Consider the following 19,492-nt stretch of genomic DNA (forward strand, 5'->3'; position numbering starts at 1 on the left):
AAAAGAGAAATTATAATTTCACAAGGCAAAAAGAGTATTTTAAATATAGCCATCCCTCAGTATCAGCAGGGGAATATAAATGCTACATACATAGTTGTTACACTATATTGTTAAGAAATAATGACAAGGAAAAAAGTATGTACATGTTTAGCACAGATGCATCCATGGTAGGCCTAACTACGTTTTTGATCTGGGTTGGTTGAATCCCCAGGTAGAGAGAGCTGACCATACATGATTAATTAAATTATATACACACATACACATATGTATATATAATTGTGACAAAGACCTTGATATGTACCAGACTATTGTATGCTTTTGTCTTGATTTCAAACAAGTAGGGAAAATGGAAAAGCATTCTTGATAATAAAAAGGTAAATTTTCTTTTTATATAGAGACCTTTATATCCATAATTGTCCCGTCACTTTCAAGGTAGCTGCTAAAACAGATTTGAAACAGAGAAGAGGTTAGACACTGAGCCATCTGACACATGCAGTTGTACCTTGTTCAGTGATACCCCAGGTGGTAGCTGCCAAAAGGCTGAGTTTCCTGGGAGGTGACCCCAGAGAGAGCTTTTCTGAGAGCACCTTTCTTACCATGTCCTTCAGCCAGCAGAAAAACAGCAACGAGAGGTAACAGACTGAGCACTAATCATGTTTCAGGAATTGCCAAGCACTTTATAATCTGCATTAAACCTTATAAGGAAGAATTGTTCCGACGACCATTTTCCACATGATGAAATAGGCTGAGAGGTGGAGTAGAACCACCCTTAAGAATCCAGCTGGGATTCTGGGATTTGAATCCAAGTCTTCATGACTCTAGATCCTACTCTCTGAAAGGCACCAATGGGCTGAGAGAGGCGGAGTAGAACCACCCTTGAGAATCCAGCTGGGATTCTGGGATTTGAATCCAAGTCTTCATGACTCTAGATCCTACTCTCTGAAAGGCACCTGTCCCACTGCAAATCTGTCCCATCCTCCCCAAAGATAGTAGTGATAAATGTAAAATAATAAGTTTCTCTGTTAAGAATCAAATCAGTTATCTTTTTCATATTTAGAGAGAAAAGTCATTTGATGAATTTTCTAAAAACTGGTAAGAATGGAGAAATCCTACATAACTTAGTTTCATAATTAATCTTTGTTTGAAGAAATCATGCTAACACAACATTCACCAATTAAAAAACTTCTAAAATTGATGGAAAATGGGATTGTAGTAAGTCCCCATAGTTTTTTTGTCCTTGTTGACAAAGATGGCAAAGTTTGATTCCCAGTTCCTGACAATTAACTGGCATCATTCTGCCTATCCACTCATCTTTCTTTGTTTTTCACTTTATTCACTGTAATCTGACCTAATCTCCTTTATTTAGAAATATTATCCATAATCGGTTTTTAAGTTTTAAAAAGCACTCTACATGCAGTACATTGTAGAATACACTCTTTTCCAAAAGTATGTTTTATTTTCCTAATCAATAGCCATAGACTTTTTTACAGACAGCAAAATGAGGATAGCTTTGTTTGTCCAGGGGCCCACACTATGCAAACAGCTTAGCTGGGTGATCTTGAGGGGATATGTCTCCTAGGCTTGAGTTTCTTCATATTTAACAGGCAGTTTTAAAATTCATTAGATCAGGGATTCTTGGCCAGAAGGTATCAGCCCCAGGAGGTCTGCGGACGGAGGTTCATGATGCCACTGAATGTAAGTGCCAAGTTTGGTGGGTGCATATGTGCATTTTTCTTGGAGGAGGGTCCAGAGCTTTCATCAGTGCCTCAAAAACAGTGTGTGGTCCAAAACTGAATACATAACGTTCCCCTGCAGAAGATGATTCATAAGGTCAGAGACAGCCTTAAGTTTTTAAGAGTGATGATGTGACTAAGTCCCTGTCCTAATGATGTACAGTCTTGCTGAAAAAAGTCCAGTGAAAAGTCAAGAATAGTCATATCAACAGCCTTCTTTGCCTTAAGCAGGGAAACTCGATCTTCTCTGTTTCTATTTTTCTGTTAAATGGGAATAACACAGGAGATTTTCTGAGGGCAAACAAAATAATGACTGTGCCTACACATGTTAGCCATTTACCTGAAGAAGCATAAAAAATAGTTCAACTAGGCACAGTAGTCTTTGTTTAGTCTATTGCTGCTGCAGGACTTTCCTTAGTTCAGCTAAAGACAGGGTTCTTGTCTGTCCCACGGCCACGAAAATTTGGGCTCACAGACGGTTTAAAGGTTGAGCAAAGCAGGATTTTATCGGGTGAAAAGCAAGAAAAGGGGGAAACAGGGACTCTCCCAAGGCCAAAGTCCCTCTGCTAGAGCACTTCCCGCCCGCCATTTGAATCCCCCATTCTGCACAGGAAGAGGCGGGGCCAAGCTCCTCCCAGCTGCAAACCTCGTGAACTTCCTGAGACTCCACCTCAGTGGGCAGGCTGGTTGGAGTTTCTCCAGGGACCCCCTCCCACCTGGCTGTCTCATTGCCGCATAACTGCCGTGAATGAATTTCCCCCATCTTGGGGAGCTATTTTGCCATTATGGAGATTATGGATTTTCAGCCAAGACCACCAGTTAAAACATGAAAAATTCCATGGATCAATTTGTTTCAGTGGGAAGGCTTTGAGATTTGGGGCAGGCAGGGAGAACCAGGTTGTAGTCCCTAGCTATAGGAAGCTGAACATGTTACTTAGACTTTCAGACTCAAGGATTCCTCAACTATAAGTAAACTATCCAGGTCATAGGGTTGTTTGGATGATTAAATGAGATAATGTATATAAAGTATATCACCTAGTACCTGGAATTTGGTTGATGTTAAACAATTGATGGTTCATTTTCTTATTAATATTAGACAAAAAATTTGGCTGATAGTTTTTTCTACTTGAGAACTATTTTTCTACTTGAGAACTACTCTAAACTTTTAACGTGAAATTCAGAGAGATGTTTTAGACATTATATTTAAAATAACGAATATGTCATTCATGAATTAGAAAATCAGCCACATGTCTACAATATGTGATTTTGAACTCCTCATGGAGCAATTATATTTGCCAGGTAGACTTCAATGTTGCCAAGGGTTTAATTCTTTCCCAACTGCAATAAAAACATCTCAGCAAAGTCAAGGTCAGTATAGAAAAGAAGCTTTGTGGTGAGGATGCAGGAAGTTATAATGACCGAGATGACAGAGACATAAAATTCGTATTCAGGGCCAGGTGCAGTGGCTCATGCCTGTAATCCCACCACTTTGGGAGGCTGAGGCGGGCAGATCACGAGGTCAGGAGCTTGAGACCTGCTTGGCTAACATGGTGAAATCCCATCTCTACTGAAGACACAAAAAATTAGCCAGGCGTGGTGGCACATGCCTGTAATCCCAGCTACTCAGGAGGCTGAGGCAGGAGAATTGAACCTGGGAGGTGGAGGTTGCAGTGAGCCGAGATCACTCCACTGCACTCCAGCATGGTTGACAGGACAAGACTCTGTCTCAAAAAAAAAAAAAAAAAAAAAAAAAATTTGTATTCAGTAAAATTTTATTTTGTACCAAAAGCCTACCAAAACATTAAAACAATTTTAATAATAACATCTAACATTTTTTGAGCATATAGTATATGCCAGGCATTGTGCTAATTTTTCTACATCCATAGGCCAACTAGTTTAATCTTTTTTTTTTTTTTCAGACAGAGTTTCACGCTGTCGCCCAGGCTGGAGTGCAGTGGCGTGATCTTGGCTTACTGCAACCTCTGCCTCCCGGGTTCAAGCAAGTCTCCTGCCTCAGCCTCCCAAGTAGCTGGGATTATAGGTGACTGCCACCATGCGCAGCTAATTTTTTGGTTTTTGTTTTTGTTTTTGTAGTTTTTAGTAGAGATGGAGTTTCACAATGTTGGCCAGGCTGGTCTTGAACTCCTGACCTCAAGTGATCTGCCCATCTCAGCCTCCCAAAGTGCTGAGATTACAGGCGTGTGCCACCGTGCCCAGCCTAATCTTTACAATGACTCTATGAGGCATTTTTATAGATAAATAAAAAGGAGCAAGAAATATTTAATTTATCACAAGGTAACCCAACTAATAGCTCTCCAAGTCAGGATTTGAAACTAGGTCTATCAGACTTCATCACTCACACACCTAACTACCACATCATCCTCCCTTTCTCTAGGAAGGATTGTTAAATTATAAGTGTTACATATGGAAACAAACAAACAAAACAAAACAAAACAAAATTGCTTTTTAATATGTAAATGTATGGACTTACATATTTGTTACCTTTTTTTTTGCAGCTAAGAATGCAGTGATGGATCAGCATGTGAGAGACTTAAGAATCTAGATATTTAATTTTTTGTACCAAAATTGGTTATTGAATGGATGCCACTTTGGGTAGATCCTCAATTCTTGATGTTCTACTGGCAACCATAGCATAGGATAATTTTAGGTTGAGAGGAATTGTTAGGCTAGTGGAAATTGGTCAAAGTATGTCATCTTTACCTATAAATTGACAAAGGTAACAAATAATGTCTATTTAGAGTGAGTCAGAGAAAAAAAGTACAAGAGGGAGAGGATATCAATGTGTATGTGTATTTTTATGTAACTGGACACAAACAAATAAGGATCCCTATACATGGAAATTATCTACTTCATCTTGTTCATGCCCCTATATTCAAGTTGGACTGAAACTAAAGAAATAGATTGTAAAAAGTATAAATAGATATCAAAACCTATAATTTTTATGTCAAATAGATATGAAACCTTCCAGAAATATTTTTAAATGTCTTTCAAACCAATTGCTTGAAAACAAACCTTTTTTTTTTTTTTTTTTTTGAAGTGGAGTTTTGCTGTTGTTGCCCAGGCTGGAGTGCAATGGCGTGATCTCGGCTCACTGCAACCTCCACCTCCCCGGTTCAAGCAATTCTCCTGTCTTAGCCTCCTGAGTAGCTGGGATTACAGGTACCCACTGCCACGCCTGACTTAGTTTTTGTATTTTTAGTAGAGACGGGGTTTCACCATGTTGGCCAGGCTGATCTCGAACTCCTGACCTCAGGTGATCCACCTGGCTCAGCCTCCCAAAGTGCTGGGATTATAGGTGTGAGCCACCGCGCCCAGCAACAGATCTTTTAATTTCAAGGTATGTGGTGACTCACACCTGTAACCCCAGCACTTTGGGAGGCCAAGGTGGGAAGATTGCTGGAGTCCAGGAGTTCGAGACTGGACTGCACAACATGGTGAGACCACATCTCTACAAAAAATAAAAAATAAAAGTAAAAAACTGGATGGCAAATTCTAACTTTCTTTTGCCTCCTGGAGTGATCAATTTTCTGAGAGAATTAAAGGGAAATTTTGAGCAAATATAGCTACTTTGATAATTTAGTTTCAAAGGAATATTGTATTCAACTTAATAGAAAATAATGTTCTGATGATAAAATAACAGAAATTTCATTTTAAAAGATTTTATTTAAAAATGTCAAGGTCCTGATGCTAAGCATGTTGAGTAAGTGTGTGTGTTTGTGTGTGTGAGGGGGTGTGTGTTGTATAATCATTGATTGGTCATTTCTATTAAATCATGTAAAAAAGTCTCAGTGATACAGTTCTGGGAGGGGACTTTAGAGACCCCATGGATTTTTTAAAATTGCTTCTTTTTATAGTGTAGTAAAAATGTTTACTTTCAAATGTCTAATCATCAAGCTTATTTCAGAGGCCCATAAAAAATGTATGAATGATGACAACAGCAAGTGTTTTCATTCCCTTTATTTATGTCTGTGAGCTTCTGAATCTGATAACGTAACTCTACAATAGGGGCCTTTCTTCTGATCAGTGAGAGGAACTCATGTTGGGTGCAGAAAGCAGGTGCTGGGAATGTAATGAGCACATCTTGGAAAGTGAGAGAGCCGCTTGTTGGGGAACCAAGCCCAGTGTCGGGCAAAGTATGTCTGCTGGAGATTTTCTCATGGATAAAATCTTCGCTGCTGGTTTCTCAGAAAACACATCACAGCTCCTCAAGCCTGTTATCCCAGCACTTTGGGAGGCTGAGGCCGGTGGATCACCTGAGGTCAGGAGTTCGAGATCAGCCTGGCCAACATGGTGAAACCTCGTCTCTAATTAATACAAAAATTAGCTGGGTGTGGTGGCATGTGCCTACTCGAGAGGCTGAGGCAGGAGAATTGCTTGAACCTGGGAGGCGGAGGTTGCAGTAAGCAGAGGTGTTTCCACAGTACTCCAGCCTGGCCGACAAACCGAGACTCCACCTCATAAACAAAACAAAACAAAAAACAAAGAAAATAACCCACAGCTCAACATCCTTTCGGCCAAATTTTTAAAAATCACTTAAACTGGTGCTAATTCTTCCAGCTGAGACAACACAGTCCTTCCTCAAAAACTGTTACCGATCACAACCACTCAAAGCTCTTCAATCAGTCACGAATTCCTGCCTTTCGTCTTGCCTATGGTGCTTGTGTCGTCGATGATGTGCAAAACAATAAACAAGCCTTTCATATTTTTATTTTTTATTTCCGTGTTGTAGAGAATCAAATTAGATAATAATAATTAATAATGAGTTTATTGAATGTTTATTAGATGAATAACACTGTGTTAATACTTTCATGTATTATCTTTTTACATCCCCACAGAAACCCAGTGAGGTGGATACTTTTATTACCCGCATTTTGTAGAGGAGGATACAAAAGATTTGAAAGATTGAATAATTTGGTAGATCCCCTAGTTAATAAGTGGCAGAGCTGGAATTTGACATTATAGCTGCCCAATGCTGAAGCTCATGGCCCTTAACTGCCAGCTATGCTGCCTCCCACTATTATACATCTGGGGGTTGCCTCATTCATATCAAGCATAAATGTTCCATTCAGACATAGCTAGTTCTGGGGCCGGCGGCAGTCCATCTTTACTACACACACATAAAATGTGTAACTTTTTTTTATACTTGCTGAATAGGAAGAGAACTGGGTTTCTCTCTCCCTCTTTCCTGGCCAGAAGTATGTATTTCCTGGTGATGTAACAGCACATGCACACATAATCCAGAGCAGACAGATTAGGAGGGCAGATGGGAAGAGACATAGAAACAAACAAATCGAGTGTTGATGAAGATGCACGTGGACCAGGGAAGAGGCACATGAAGATACACAGAGGAATACAGAGATGAAGGCAGAGGAGAGAGATTGAAATAAAAGACAGAAACAGAAAGGGAAGCAGAATATAGCTTTTTTAATTTTAATTTTAATTTTTTTATTTTTATTATTTTTGCTCTATCGCCCATATTGTAGTGCAGTGGCATGATTGTGGCTCACTGCAACCTCCGCCTCCCAGGTTCAAGTGATTCTCCTGCCTCAGCCTCCCGAGTAGCTGGGATTACAGGTGCCAGCCACTATGCCCAGCTAATTTTTTTGTGCGTGTGTTTTTAGTAGAGACAGGGTTTCACCATGTTGGCCAGGCAGGTTTCGAACTCCTGACCTCAAGTGATCTGCCTGCCTTGGCCTCCCAAAGTGCTAGGATTACAGGAGTGAACCATCGCATCCGGTCAGAATGTATCTATTTAATTTTTTGCTCCCATGAGATTGGTGGAGAATAATAAACAGCGAAACTACATTTTTATCTATTTGTTCAAATGAGTAATTGCTTTTAAAATATAGTTTAATTTGAGATGTGAGCAAATAGTGCCTTTTGCTTAGAAACAATGCATTAAGGATTTTCACTGATTACCTGCTCATTCCATTCTGCCTACTGAAAATTTTTTCTCCCTCTTTCAGTCACGATTGCTCTAAAGTTACTAATCCCCTTAGAATAGGAGCTTAGTGACCACTGGGACACTATCTACTGGTGACCACTGATTCCTATGGTTCGGTATAGTATCTTGCATTTTGAAGGTATTCAACATCTGTTTTTTTTTTTTTTTAATGATGAAATGAAGTACTTCCTTCCTTTTTGCCAAATCTGAAGATCTTATCTCAAGAACTCGGATGAAAGACAAGAACAAGGTAATGGCATAAAAGTTGCACAGGCTAAGGGGCAAGATAAAGAAGGAAAAACTTTTTTTTTTTTGAAACTGAGTCTCACTCTGTCGCTTAGGCTGGGGTGCAGTGGCGTAATCTCAGCTCACTGCACCCTCTGCCTCCCAGGTTCAAGCGATTCTCCTTACCTCAGCCTCCAGAGTAGCTGGGATTACAGGCGCCCACCACACACCTGGATACTTTTTGCATTTTTAGTAGAGACGGGATTTCTCCATGTTGGCCAGGTGGTCTCAAACTCCTGATCGCCCACCTCGGCTTCCCAAAGTGCTGGGATTACAGGCATGAGCCACCGCACCCGGCTGGAAGAACGTTTTTTTGATGCACTACGTTTGCAGACGAGGTTATTTGAAATGAACTGGGCTAAAACCCTTAGAAGGAGATATGTGGACGATAGAGTCTCAGGGCAGCTCGGATGCAGTGAGTAAATGCCAGTCCCAAGCACATGCAAGCCAGCATGGCACAAAGCCTGCAATTAGCTTGCAAAATAGTCTTTGAAAAGGTCTATTTCTGAAGAATAAAATGTGTAAACATTCGGTTTATTTTAATCTATGGTTATAACACCGGGGAAAAGGACAAGTTTTAAATTGTTTATCATTTCAACGTAAAACTGCACCTGGTAATCAAACTCAATACTAATAAAAATAAAAAGAACAGGGTATTTTTATTTGGAAAGCTTTTATGGGTAAGGAAAGTCAATGGACTTTCTCTTCTCTGTAGTACTCCGTCCCCCACACTGTCTGCAAGGGTGAAGTGTACAAAGGCTGTGGGTCATCTTTAATAAGTATGAACCCATACGGGGTACAGGTTATGTCTGAGGATATAAAAGTATAATTCCTCGATCTTTACTTGGTTTTAGATAGGTTGAAAAGGATTAAGCACATATTTCCCAACACTGTTACTCTGTGGGTCTATTCTCAGTACCCAAAATAGAGCCTGTTTGTGGAATAGATGCCCAGTGAAAATGTGTTGAGAGTAAGTGAATGAATCTGCAGCTCTGAGCCTTGGAGCCACTCTATTACCGGTAGTTGGTAACTGCCCTCCAGATCAGGGATGCAATCTTTGTTTTAGTTCCCTAAAATCAAAGAGAAGTTAAGTCTTCTCCCATCTGGGCTCAGGTATACTGCATAGGGCCATAGAATTATTTTTTTCAAAATAGAAAATTGCCTTAATTTTTATTTGGCTTTAAATAAAGTAACATGTGATCGTTGTAAAGAAATATCTACAATACCAAAAGCAAAAAAAAAAAAAAAAAAAAAATTAAAATGACCACCAATACCCCAGAGAAAATGGCTAGTCTTATTTTAGAGGAGGAAGCCAAGGTCTGGAGCTAAAGGAAGAGGGACTTGCTCAGGGTCTCACGTGCCCTTTGTCTTCAGATCAAAACCATGATTTTAGATGGCCTTGATTTCTGCTTCTGGCCACCTATTTCCTGCACACACCCTGCACTTTCCCACCAGAGCTGACTGAACCATAAAGCCTGACTTTCACTATTCCCATAAATGATCAGATTTTACAAAATTCTGAAGGGTGGACATGGACTTACCAAATCTCAGAATAGCAGAACTAGAAGGTTCACCTTGAAACATGGAAAGGTAAACTTAGTACGAGTATAAGGAAATACATAAGTACTACTCTTCCTTAAGAAGAAAGAAAGAGCGAGAGAGAGAGAGAAAAGGAAGGAAGGAAGGGAAGGAAGGAAAGAAGGAAGGAAGGAAGAAGAAGGAAGGAAGGAGGAAGGATGGAAGAAGGAAAGAAGGAAGGAAGAAGGAAAGAAGGAAGAAAGAAAGAAGGAAAGAAGGAAAGAAGGAAGGAAGGCAATGAATGGAAGCAAGAAAGAAAAGGAAGAAAAGAAGAAATAAAAACAGAAAAGAAAACAATATAATATCCCAAAAGAAGTAATACAGACAGAAATGTAAATTAAACAAGATTAGGATTAATTTGTGTAAGTTTATTTTAGATTATTCAGGGTACATAAGATTTACTGTGTACATTCCTTTTACATCTGAATGTAAAAGAATGAAGAAGACAAATTAAAAAAGAAGACAAATTAAAAGAAGACAAATTCTTCCACACAAAACAAAAAAGTCGAAGGAAGAAACCATGTAGCTGTGTGGTCAATTCTTAAGCAAAGTCCTGAATCTGAAGAAATTGGGTTTATTCACTCTAATGACATTATGGCTCTAACCACAGCAATTTAGTTCTGTCACACCTCTGTCAATGATTCCCTGACCCCCTGTTCACATGGAAAGGAAAGAAGCTGACAATGGCAATCTAGCCTGATGCCCAATGTCTACATCCCCAGTCCTGAGCCTCTCTAGCCACAACTCTATCAGGCCTGCCCCTAAACCCTGACCTGTCTGCTTTCTGATTCTGTTACACTTTGGTTTACTAGCATGCTGTGAGGTACATAAAGGCAGGAACCATGTCTACTTCTTTACCACCATTATTTTTCCCATCCTTAGCACACTTAAACCTGGTTAGTGCTTAATAAATAGTTGTTGGATGAAGATATTTTGTAGACTATCATGAGAACTTGAGGTGAAATAACACAGCATTGGAAGGAATAAGAGGTGTGGTTCACTGAGCCCAGCCACCTCCCACAAGACTTCCATGTCCACCATGTCCACTCAGCACTGAGCCTCATACTCTCCCTGGTTCTCCCCCATCTCCCTGGTACATTGTCGACTTTGATGGTTTCCATTATACCTTGATGATCGCTCACTTTTTCTACACTTGCTTTTTTGGGAATATCCCTTTAGCTTTTGTACTGGCACCACCATACTGTGTCTGCCCAAATTTATTTCTCTAATAATGATTTCTCTCCCCTTTTGAACAAAGAGTGAAATTTCCTATCTCCACATGCCTGCAGAAAATCTCTTTTTGGATGTGGTTTCTACCTGAAATTAAACACTGCTCCTCTGACCATTCAAGAAGGAAATCCTCCATTTGGGACAAAGCAGAGGCTTTCCTTCCAGCTTCTCAGACGTATATTCTTTGGAATCGTCTGTAAGTTCTTCGCTCTCTTAAAAGGTTTGCTAATTCTCCCTCTGTAAAGACTCTCATATTTGATCTTTCTTCGTTTCCACACCCACTGACCTGATTCAGGCCCTCATTATCCTATATTCCATACTATCTCTTCCAGTGCTGGTATCCCCATATTCTAGTCCACTGTAGATAAGTTTCTCTAGCATAGTGTCATCACACATAACTCCCTTGTTAAGTCTCTGTCTATTCCTTGTATAGCAAATAGGAACAGCCAAGATATACAAGTCCAGTCCATTTTCCCTCAAACACTCAACAGGTTTCTTGCACCAGGATTCTTATTTCTACTTCTGCACTTTTGCCGGTGTCATTCCTTCACCTAGACAGGTTCCCTTTCCCTTTTCATCACCATCATTACCTCCTCCATGGCTCACCTCCACCAAGAAACTTTCTCTGACTAGTTCCATTGCAGGATGATGACTACCTTTCCTTTTCTTGGCCTGATGGTTTAGCTCTGGCTATGCTGCTATGTTGTTTCTTACTTGTTTGGCTAGTGGTAATGGTTAATAATAATAATAGCTATCATTTATGAAAAACTATCATTTACAAAAAACTACTATGTGTTAGGTACCTGACTAGGCTATTCATGAAGCTCAGTAATCTTCCCAACAATCACACAGGCTATGTAGATATTATGCCTATTTTATATATATGGCAACTGTGGCTTAAAGAGAAAAATCATTTGCTCAGGGCCACACAGCTTGTAAATGGCAGAGCTAGGATTTGAACCAACGGAATGCAGGTATCATCCATAGTGCCTTGTGGACATGTTTAGTCATTTCATGAATGGCAGCTGACTCTGGCCAAGTTTATCATAGGCAGTTACTTTATCTTCTGCTTTTGCATTCTCCATGCAAATAAGTAGAACATAAGAACAATACTTTTCATTATAGGTGTAAGTTTCCACTTTTCTACTTTGGGATCGTTAAAGAGTCATCTTTCATCTGTGCATTGGAGTTACTGGGAACAAAATCAATTTGATTTTAAGGTCATTGTTTAACATTTTTCTCTCTGTGAATGCCTCACCTGCTTTCTCAAAAGAACATCTGATTTAAGTCACATCAAATACCACACTGTCCTTTGTTCTGAGGCCTAAAATGTTAAAATATGCATTTATGCCCCAGGTTTTATATGCCAAAGCTTTATCTCCCCAGTTTGACCTCGTAGTCACCACTATAGAGGCCTCACATGACATGAACAGCTTCCAATTACACCCAGAATCTCCTCGGTAACATAGCCCACTATTAACCTGTACTATGCAGATCCGTAGAGTTCAATACTTTTCTAATAAGAATGAAAATTTTTCACAAGATTCATCCAGGGCTTTTTGCGTTTTTTTTTTTTTTTTTTAGATTGAAGACTCTCATTTCCTAAATGGTTCCAATATTCAATACTTGGCATTTTCCTGTCATTTCTTATTATATAAGCTTTTTAAATCTTCACTCACACATTACTTTTGTCATTTAAGACATTCCAATGTGAAAGGTATTGATTAAATGCAATTATCAATATGCAATTATCAATTGATTCCTCTCAAATTTCTCTTTTTCTTGATCCTTGTTTGTTTTCCTTTTTTAAATGCTAAATTTAGAGTCTTAGCAGAAAAATTTTCCATAACTACTTTTGCGAACAGTTTGGTGTGCAATATGGCCTCTCAGAAGGATGGTCTTTGAGGCCTGAAACCAACGTTGTTAATAAGGGAATACAAGTATTTTTCACCCTAGATCCTTACCTTTCTGCTTCGAGTCGCATCTCCTCCCTCTTTTGCCTTCTAAGTTCTCTGCGACGTTCAAAATCATCCATGGTGTGATTTCAGGTTCAGGGAGACCAGATGACGTCTGGACCTGAAGGAGAGGAGGTAGAGTCAATATCATAGATAACTCGGTGTGTTACCTCTCTTTCAGTCACTGTGGACCCTCTCCCATTTGCCAGTCTCCTGATTTTTCTTTACTCTTAGAAAGCTGATAAGGTAGCCAGTGATCAATTTCTGACTCCTGAGCCAAGTTAAATTCAGTCTCATTCATGAATCTCTTAGAGACAAGTGAGTAAGATCCCAAGATTATATATTCTTTTAAAAAGACCTCAGGAGACAGAGAGGTTTTGAAGACTTGAAATATTGGTAGAATCACTTGAAATTCTACTGAATGATTTTGTTCTTTGTAACTTGCTGAACCCCAGACCAAAGTTATGAAAAAGTGAACAAAGAAGGAGGAAAACAGGAATGATAAACAGAAAAGAAAAGTGGCAAGAAGAGGAATATGTAGGAACTAGGAGAAAAGTGAAAGCGAGAAATAAAATAATACAGTTATCTCGGCGTATAATGTGCATATTCTCAAAGAAGCATCAGGATTTTAATAAAGACTGCAGCAGTAACATCATGAATAAACATCATGAAGCAACATTTTTAAAAGCAGTTAAGTGGTGATCAAGCTGTTTTCCAAGTTCTAAAATCTCTGCTCTTTCTACGGATGTAACCCAACCATTTTACCCTTTCCTACCTCCTCTGTGATGGTTTTAATTCCGGAAAGACCTTTCCCTTCCAACTCTTTAAATGAGGAGCCCGTTTCCCCTGCGTTTTTGTGCCATGGAGTCAAGTATTCCAGAATTCCCCTGCAGCCCCCAAACCCAAAATGACTACCAGAAAGGGGGAAGCGGGCTCTTTTTGTCCTTGCTTTGTTTACAGAGCTGTCAGTGGTTAGTTAAACTCGGCCTGGAATCTGGCATTTAAGGCCTGCTTGAAGATTGTTTCCTGTGTGGAACGGGAGGCCTCCACTTCCTCTGGAATCCTAGACTCTCTGCTGCACTCGAATCACAAAAATATTTTCCAGCCCTTTCTGTGCACATGAGACAAGCCATTTGCCCTGTGTGAGAAAATAAGGAGCTGTACAAAACCTAAAGCCATCACACCTGAAGGCATCTTTGTTTGAAGGAGCAAAAAACAAAACTTAGATTCTGAAGCCAAGTTCAGAAACCTTCTTAAATAAATTGTCCAATTCTTTTATTTTCAAATGTTTTTTCCCCTCTTAAAAAATCCCACAAAAACAAAAATAAAAGCTCAGCCAACAAAAGCAAAACTATACAATGTTTGAATTTTTCCCCTTTTTATCGTCTAAGGTGTTATTAATGTTGCTTATAAATCTTTAGAAATTCAAATCTTGGTGTTTATTTGGAGTTTTAAATTTTTGGTGTTTATCTATCTTACTCTTACCAAGAGTACTTCCTGAGGCTTTGCTAGCTGTGAAAGAAACAACTCATTTTCTTTCTTATTATTTCATCAACCATAAAGAAATTTTTCTACACTTTCCAATCTGGTCTACAATTATCAGAATGGAAAAAGAAAAAGTGATTTGAGAGTTCCCTAAGAGGCCATCCGAGGGCCCTTCTCCCTGGGGTAGGCTCCTGTTCTGACTACAGGGCAGGAGTGTGTGAGGACAGCCCTGTGGGCAGTAGGATCTAAACTCATGGACTCGAATGCCAGGTGTAGTGGGAGAGCAGACTCTTCTCTTCCTTCAGTGTGGTCTTTTGTTGCATATAAAGTGCCCCTTGAATAACTTTAGCAATAGCAAACAGACATGGGAAAAAGAGGTCCATCTATAAGCAAACAATTTTACCTTTTAAAATTTATCCAAGTAGCTTGAAGAGCATCCTCTAAGCCTCTGTCTGGTTTTTGCTCCTACCTCATCAAATTTAAGCTGTCATTCTGGCTGTTTGTCAGCAACAGTGGTTCTCAGCCTATACCTCTGGTGGAGGTGCTAATGAGCAGTGAAATGAATATCTCCAAGCAGGCTGGAGAGGTACATGGTCTGCAGAGCCCAGCAGTGTCTTGGAGTACTTAGAGGGAAGTGAAACCAACATCGTGAGGTCACTTCCGCAGGCCATCCTCACTGGCTCTCAACCCACACAAATTCTTTTTCTACTACCCATTCTCTTCTCCCACTTCTCACCTTCTCTTGCTTACTTGGGCACTTTTTCTTTCCCAGCCATAGAAAAACTACCTGTCGTTTCGAGTGCTGCTGAGTGTATATGTGGAGGCACCCAGAGGGAGAGAGAGTGTGTGTGCCATTTCCTACACACCAGTGCTTTTCTAGGTGAGGCTTTGTGCACATGAGTGGGTGTAGCTTAGAGGAAAGCACAAAACCACATCTGTGTACCATGTGGTATGACTGTTGGTGGTGTGTGTGTGTGTGGTGTGTGTTTCTTGTGTGTGGGGGAGAGAAGGTGTATGTGTGTATGAAAATTGTTCTCAGTATCAACCCAGGATGGGGCTGGAGATCCTCCTTCATCCCTGCACCCTTACATCACAGAGCTTTTCGGCCCTTCTCCAGCATCTTCCCTTTGTAAGAGGAGCCATGTCTAGGTAGAATGGTAAGTGATTTTTTTCTTTCTCTTCTATGTCCCCAGGCAGTAATCCCTCATTTCCTGCCCTACCCCTACTCAGTGCTGAATTCTTTTCAGCAACATTGGTTAGGAAACAAACTCTCAACCAATGAAGGGATGAAAAGTCAAGACAGGGAGATTCCATCAGTCGTGAGGCTCTGGGTGTCACAAATAGTGTGAAAGAGCTAAGTATTGATGTTTGTGACAGATGGGTTCTTGGAGAGTTTTATGAAAATCTAAATTTTTGTGCTCGAGGGGGGATTGTGGTCATGCTATAGAAAGATTTACTAAGGTGGCTTCTTTCGTAAAGAGGGGAAAAACAAAAACCTTAACAGAGGCAGATAAGTCATCACCTATGTACATGTCTGTGTTTTCAATATGGGTTCTCATAGATTGGATTTTCTTTTAAAACAGGGCCTGCCTACACTGCCATGATTAAGAAATAAGTCAGTGTTAAAGGTTTCAGGCCAGATGCAGTGGTTCACGCCGGTAATCCCAACGCTTTGGGAGGCCGAGGTAGGTGGATCACTTGAGGTCAGGAGTTCGAGACCAGCCTGGCCAACATGGTAAACCCCATCTTTACTAAAAACACAACAAATTAGCTGGGCGTGGTGGCAGATTACTGTAATCCTAGCTACTTGGGAGACTGAGGCAGGAGAATCACTTGAACCCGTGAGGTGGAGTTTGCAGTGAGCTGAGATTGGGCCACTTCACTGCAGCCTGAGCAACAGAGCAAGACTCCATCTCAAAAAAAAAGGAAAGAAAAAAGATTTCAATCATCGAACACACTGCCGTTCCTTTTTTTTTCTTTTTTTGAAATGGAGTTTCACTCTTGTCACTCAAGCTGGAGTGCAATGATGCGATCTCAGTGCACTGCAACCTCTGCCTCCCACGTTCGAGAAATTCTCCTGCCTCAGCCTCCCGAGTCCCTGGGATTACAGGTGTACACCACCACACCCGGCTAATTTTGTTATTTTTAGTAGAGACAGGGTTTCACCACGTTGGCCAGGCTGGTCTCGAACTCCTGACCTCAGGTGATCATCCCACCTCGGCCTCCCAAAGTGCTGGGATTATAGGCATGAGCCACCGCGCCTGGCCTGCCCTTCTTTTTGAACAAAGCCACAAGCCTGCAGCCCAGGGGATTGGCATGATGTGACAAGAGGTGTGTCCTGCATCTTACCACCACGCCAGGGTTTCCGGGACTTTCCTCTCTTCCCTTTCTTTCCTCCTTGCTTTTTTTTCTCTGCCTCTTTTTAAAGGCGGAATATTGATTGGTGTTTCTTCTGACATTAAAAAATTTTTCTCTTTCTTTGTCACTTTTTTTTCTTCTCTATATCCCACCCTATGTTGGAAATTAAAGTATGTTTATATTTATTAAAACTAATTTATGGCTCTTTTCCTTTAAAAATTTAGTTCAATAGCTAATGTGCATCTTTCAACCAAGAAATTTATTATGTTTTATATTCACAAAGTTTTTGCTGTTTTCTTTTTCCCTCTATGGGCATGTGGCCCTCAGTATAGATATTTCCCGTGACGCCTTTACAAGGAGAACTAGTAAGTTTCTGCTTTTGTTTGGGTCAGGGTTGGTGGCAGATAAGCCATTTTAGGTGTGTGTGGGTGTACTCACCTGTGCACGCGCACATGTGTAAATTCAGTCAAGGCAGGAGATGTTTGTGAGCAGGTGGCTTTCTAACCCAGCACTCAACACTTAGGGACAAAGTCATATGGAAGAAGCTAAGTCTTATCTACTTTTTGGGCAGTGCCAATATTGGTTTGGCATGCAAGAATAATAAAATCTGTTGTATCCGGGACACTGAATAAGTTACATCCAAAAGGAGCTAACATTTATTGAATATGTACTGTGTGGCAGGCCATTTTTTAAGCCTTTAACATTTTAATGAATAGACTTTATTGCTTAGAGCAGAAAAAAAGCGAGTAGAGAGTACAGAGTTCCCATATATTCCCCCCTCCCCAACTCCTGCCCACATTTTCTCCTGCATTTGGAGATAGAGTCTTTGCAGATGTAGTCAAGATGAGGTGATTAGGGTGGTCCCTTATCCAATATAATGGTGTCCTTATGAAAAGGGGAAATTCGGCACAGAGACAAACACACAAGAGGGGAGATAATATGAAGGCATGGTGAGGTGCCATGAGAAAGTGGAGACAAGGAAGACCTAAGGTTTTCACCAGAAAGCTGGGAAAGAGAAATGGGGCAAACCCTTCCCCAGCGCATTCAGAGGGAGCCTGGCCATGCTGACACCTCCATTTCAAACTTCAGCTCTCCATAACAGTGGGACAAGAAATTACTGTTATTCTAAACCAACTAGTGTGTGGTACTTTGTTATGGCAGCCCTAGGAAACTATTAGGAACATCTTGCAGTAGTGTGGTACATTTGTTCCAATTGACAAAATGCAATATTCATGCATTATTATTAACTAAAGTTCATAGTTTACATTAAGGTTCACTCTTTGTTGTATAGTTTCAAAGGTTTCACCAAATACCGAATGTCATGTATTCACCATAGTAGCCTCATACAGAATAGTTTCACTGCCCTAAAAATCCCACCTGCTCCACTTGTTCATCCTTTCCCTCTCCTTACTCCCAAATCCTGGCAACCACTGATGTTTTTATGTCTCTACAGCTTTGGCTTTTCCAGAATATCATATAGTTGGAATCATACAGTATGTCTGTAGCCTTTTCTGATTGGCATATTCTACTTAACAATATACATTTAAGTTTCCTTCAAGTCTTTTCATGGCTGATAGCTCTGCTGGGCCATTAAAATATATGTAATTTTACTTTATCTGGGTAAGAAATCTGTGAGGTAGCTAGTATAATTCCCATCTTATGGAATTTCAAAGTATATGCTCTTAACCACTATAATAGGACTAATCCACTATTTCGCTCTAGGATTTGTTTTCCATTTCAGGGAACAAACAAGAGTGCCCCAAAGAAGTTCTGAGAGGACTATTATCACTGATTGCCACATTGATTCATTGGATCATATAACCTTAGGTAAGAAATAATCCTAAAAATTACCTGTGCCTTCAGTTTACAACCTGTTTGGTTTAAATCATAGAATTATCAAGTCACAAAAGATCTCAATTGAATCAGCCTTCCAAATGCTTATTTCATCTCCGTTAATTTATTGTTAGGGCTTTGTAAAATTCATAACTCAGGATGGCTGTATCCTCGACAGCATCATTGCATACTCTTCTTCAGTATCTTAGTTTCGTCTCTTATATTGCACCTTCTTCATTACACACATTTCTCCTCTAACCCACTATATTCTCATTCACAACATCATCATTTCTCTGCTCTTGCAAGGAATTCTAGTCTTGGAACACTCAAAACCATTATTAGACAGGTCCTCTCTGACTAGTCATCATTTTGCACCCACTGTAAATTTCATGATTCAGCTACCTCGATGAGGTCTCACAAAAACATTTATACAATCAATATTCAATAAATATTTACCAAACAGCTACTATGTGCCGGGTACTGTTCTAGACACTGGGATATAACAGTGAACAAGACAGAAAAGGTCTTTGCCTTCCTAGAATTGATAGTTCAGACTTTTTTGCTTCTTTAAACTTCCACCAGGCTTATCACACTCATCTTCAACCTTGGACCATACCCATCACCTGCTTTCTGTTTTGTGTTCTTGAGATTCAGTGCTTTGTGGGAGAAAGGGTGCATGTTGTGTCTATCCTAAAGATTTGCATTCATTTCAGTTGTGCCATCGCTGCAACTCAGTGATGTTTCTCTTCATCCTACAGCTGTTGGGTGATTTCTGGGTATAACATACTCCAGCAGATTTCCTACCTCTGATCTGCAATGATCGTCACTCACCTTGACCCTTTAACTGTTTTCCTCCCTTGGCAAATAGTGACCTGGAATGAGACCTAGGAGACTGAAACTGAACCTCTATGAGCTTTGTTTCTCTATAAAGTGAGCTGGTTGGAGAGATAATATTCAAAGTTTCATCTTACTCCACATAATAATACTATGAATGTATACCTGCTTGAGCCAGTAAAGCTGTAGGTATCACGCATGACATATCCATGCTTCTTCCTCCTTCCCAGATGTAA

General features: G+C 40.1%; 1 protein-coding gene across 8 annotated transcripts in view; it reads right to left on the reverse strand.

The window, feature by feature from the left end:
- The window catches only part of CALD1 (caldesmon 1), a 238,412-nt gene that overhangs the window by 95,257 nt on the left and 123,663 nt on the right, over nucleotides 1–19,492 (reverse strand). For all 8 annotated transcript variants that reach the window (XM_050782387.1, XM_050782384.1, XM_050782383.1 and 5 more), the window contains exon 3: nucleotides 12,756–12,867. In XM_050782387.1, the coding sequence (XP_050638344.1) occupies nucleotides 12,756–12,826 (71 nt within the window). In that variant the 5' untranslated portion in view covers nucleotides 12,827–12,867. The remainder of the gene's footprint in view (nucleotides 1–12,755; nucleotides 12,868–19,492) is intronic.

This window comes from Macaca thibetana, chromosome 3, assembly GCF_024542745.1.
Source record: "Macaca thibetana thibetana isolate TM-01 chromosome 3, ASM2454274v1, whole genome shotgun sequence".
NCBI classification, from domain to species: Eukaryota; Metazoa; Chordata; class Mammalia; order Primates; family Cercopithecidae; genus Macaca; species Macaca thibetana.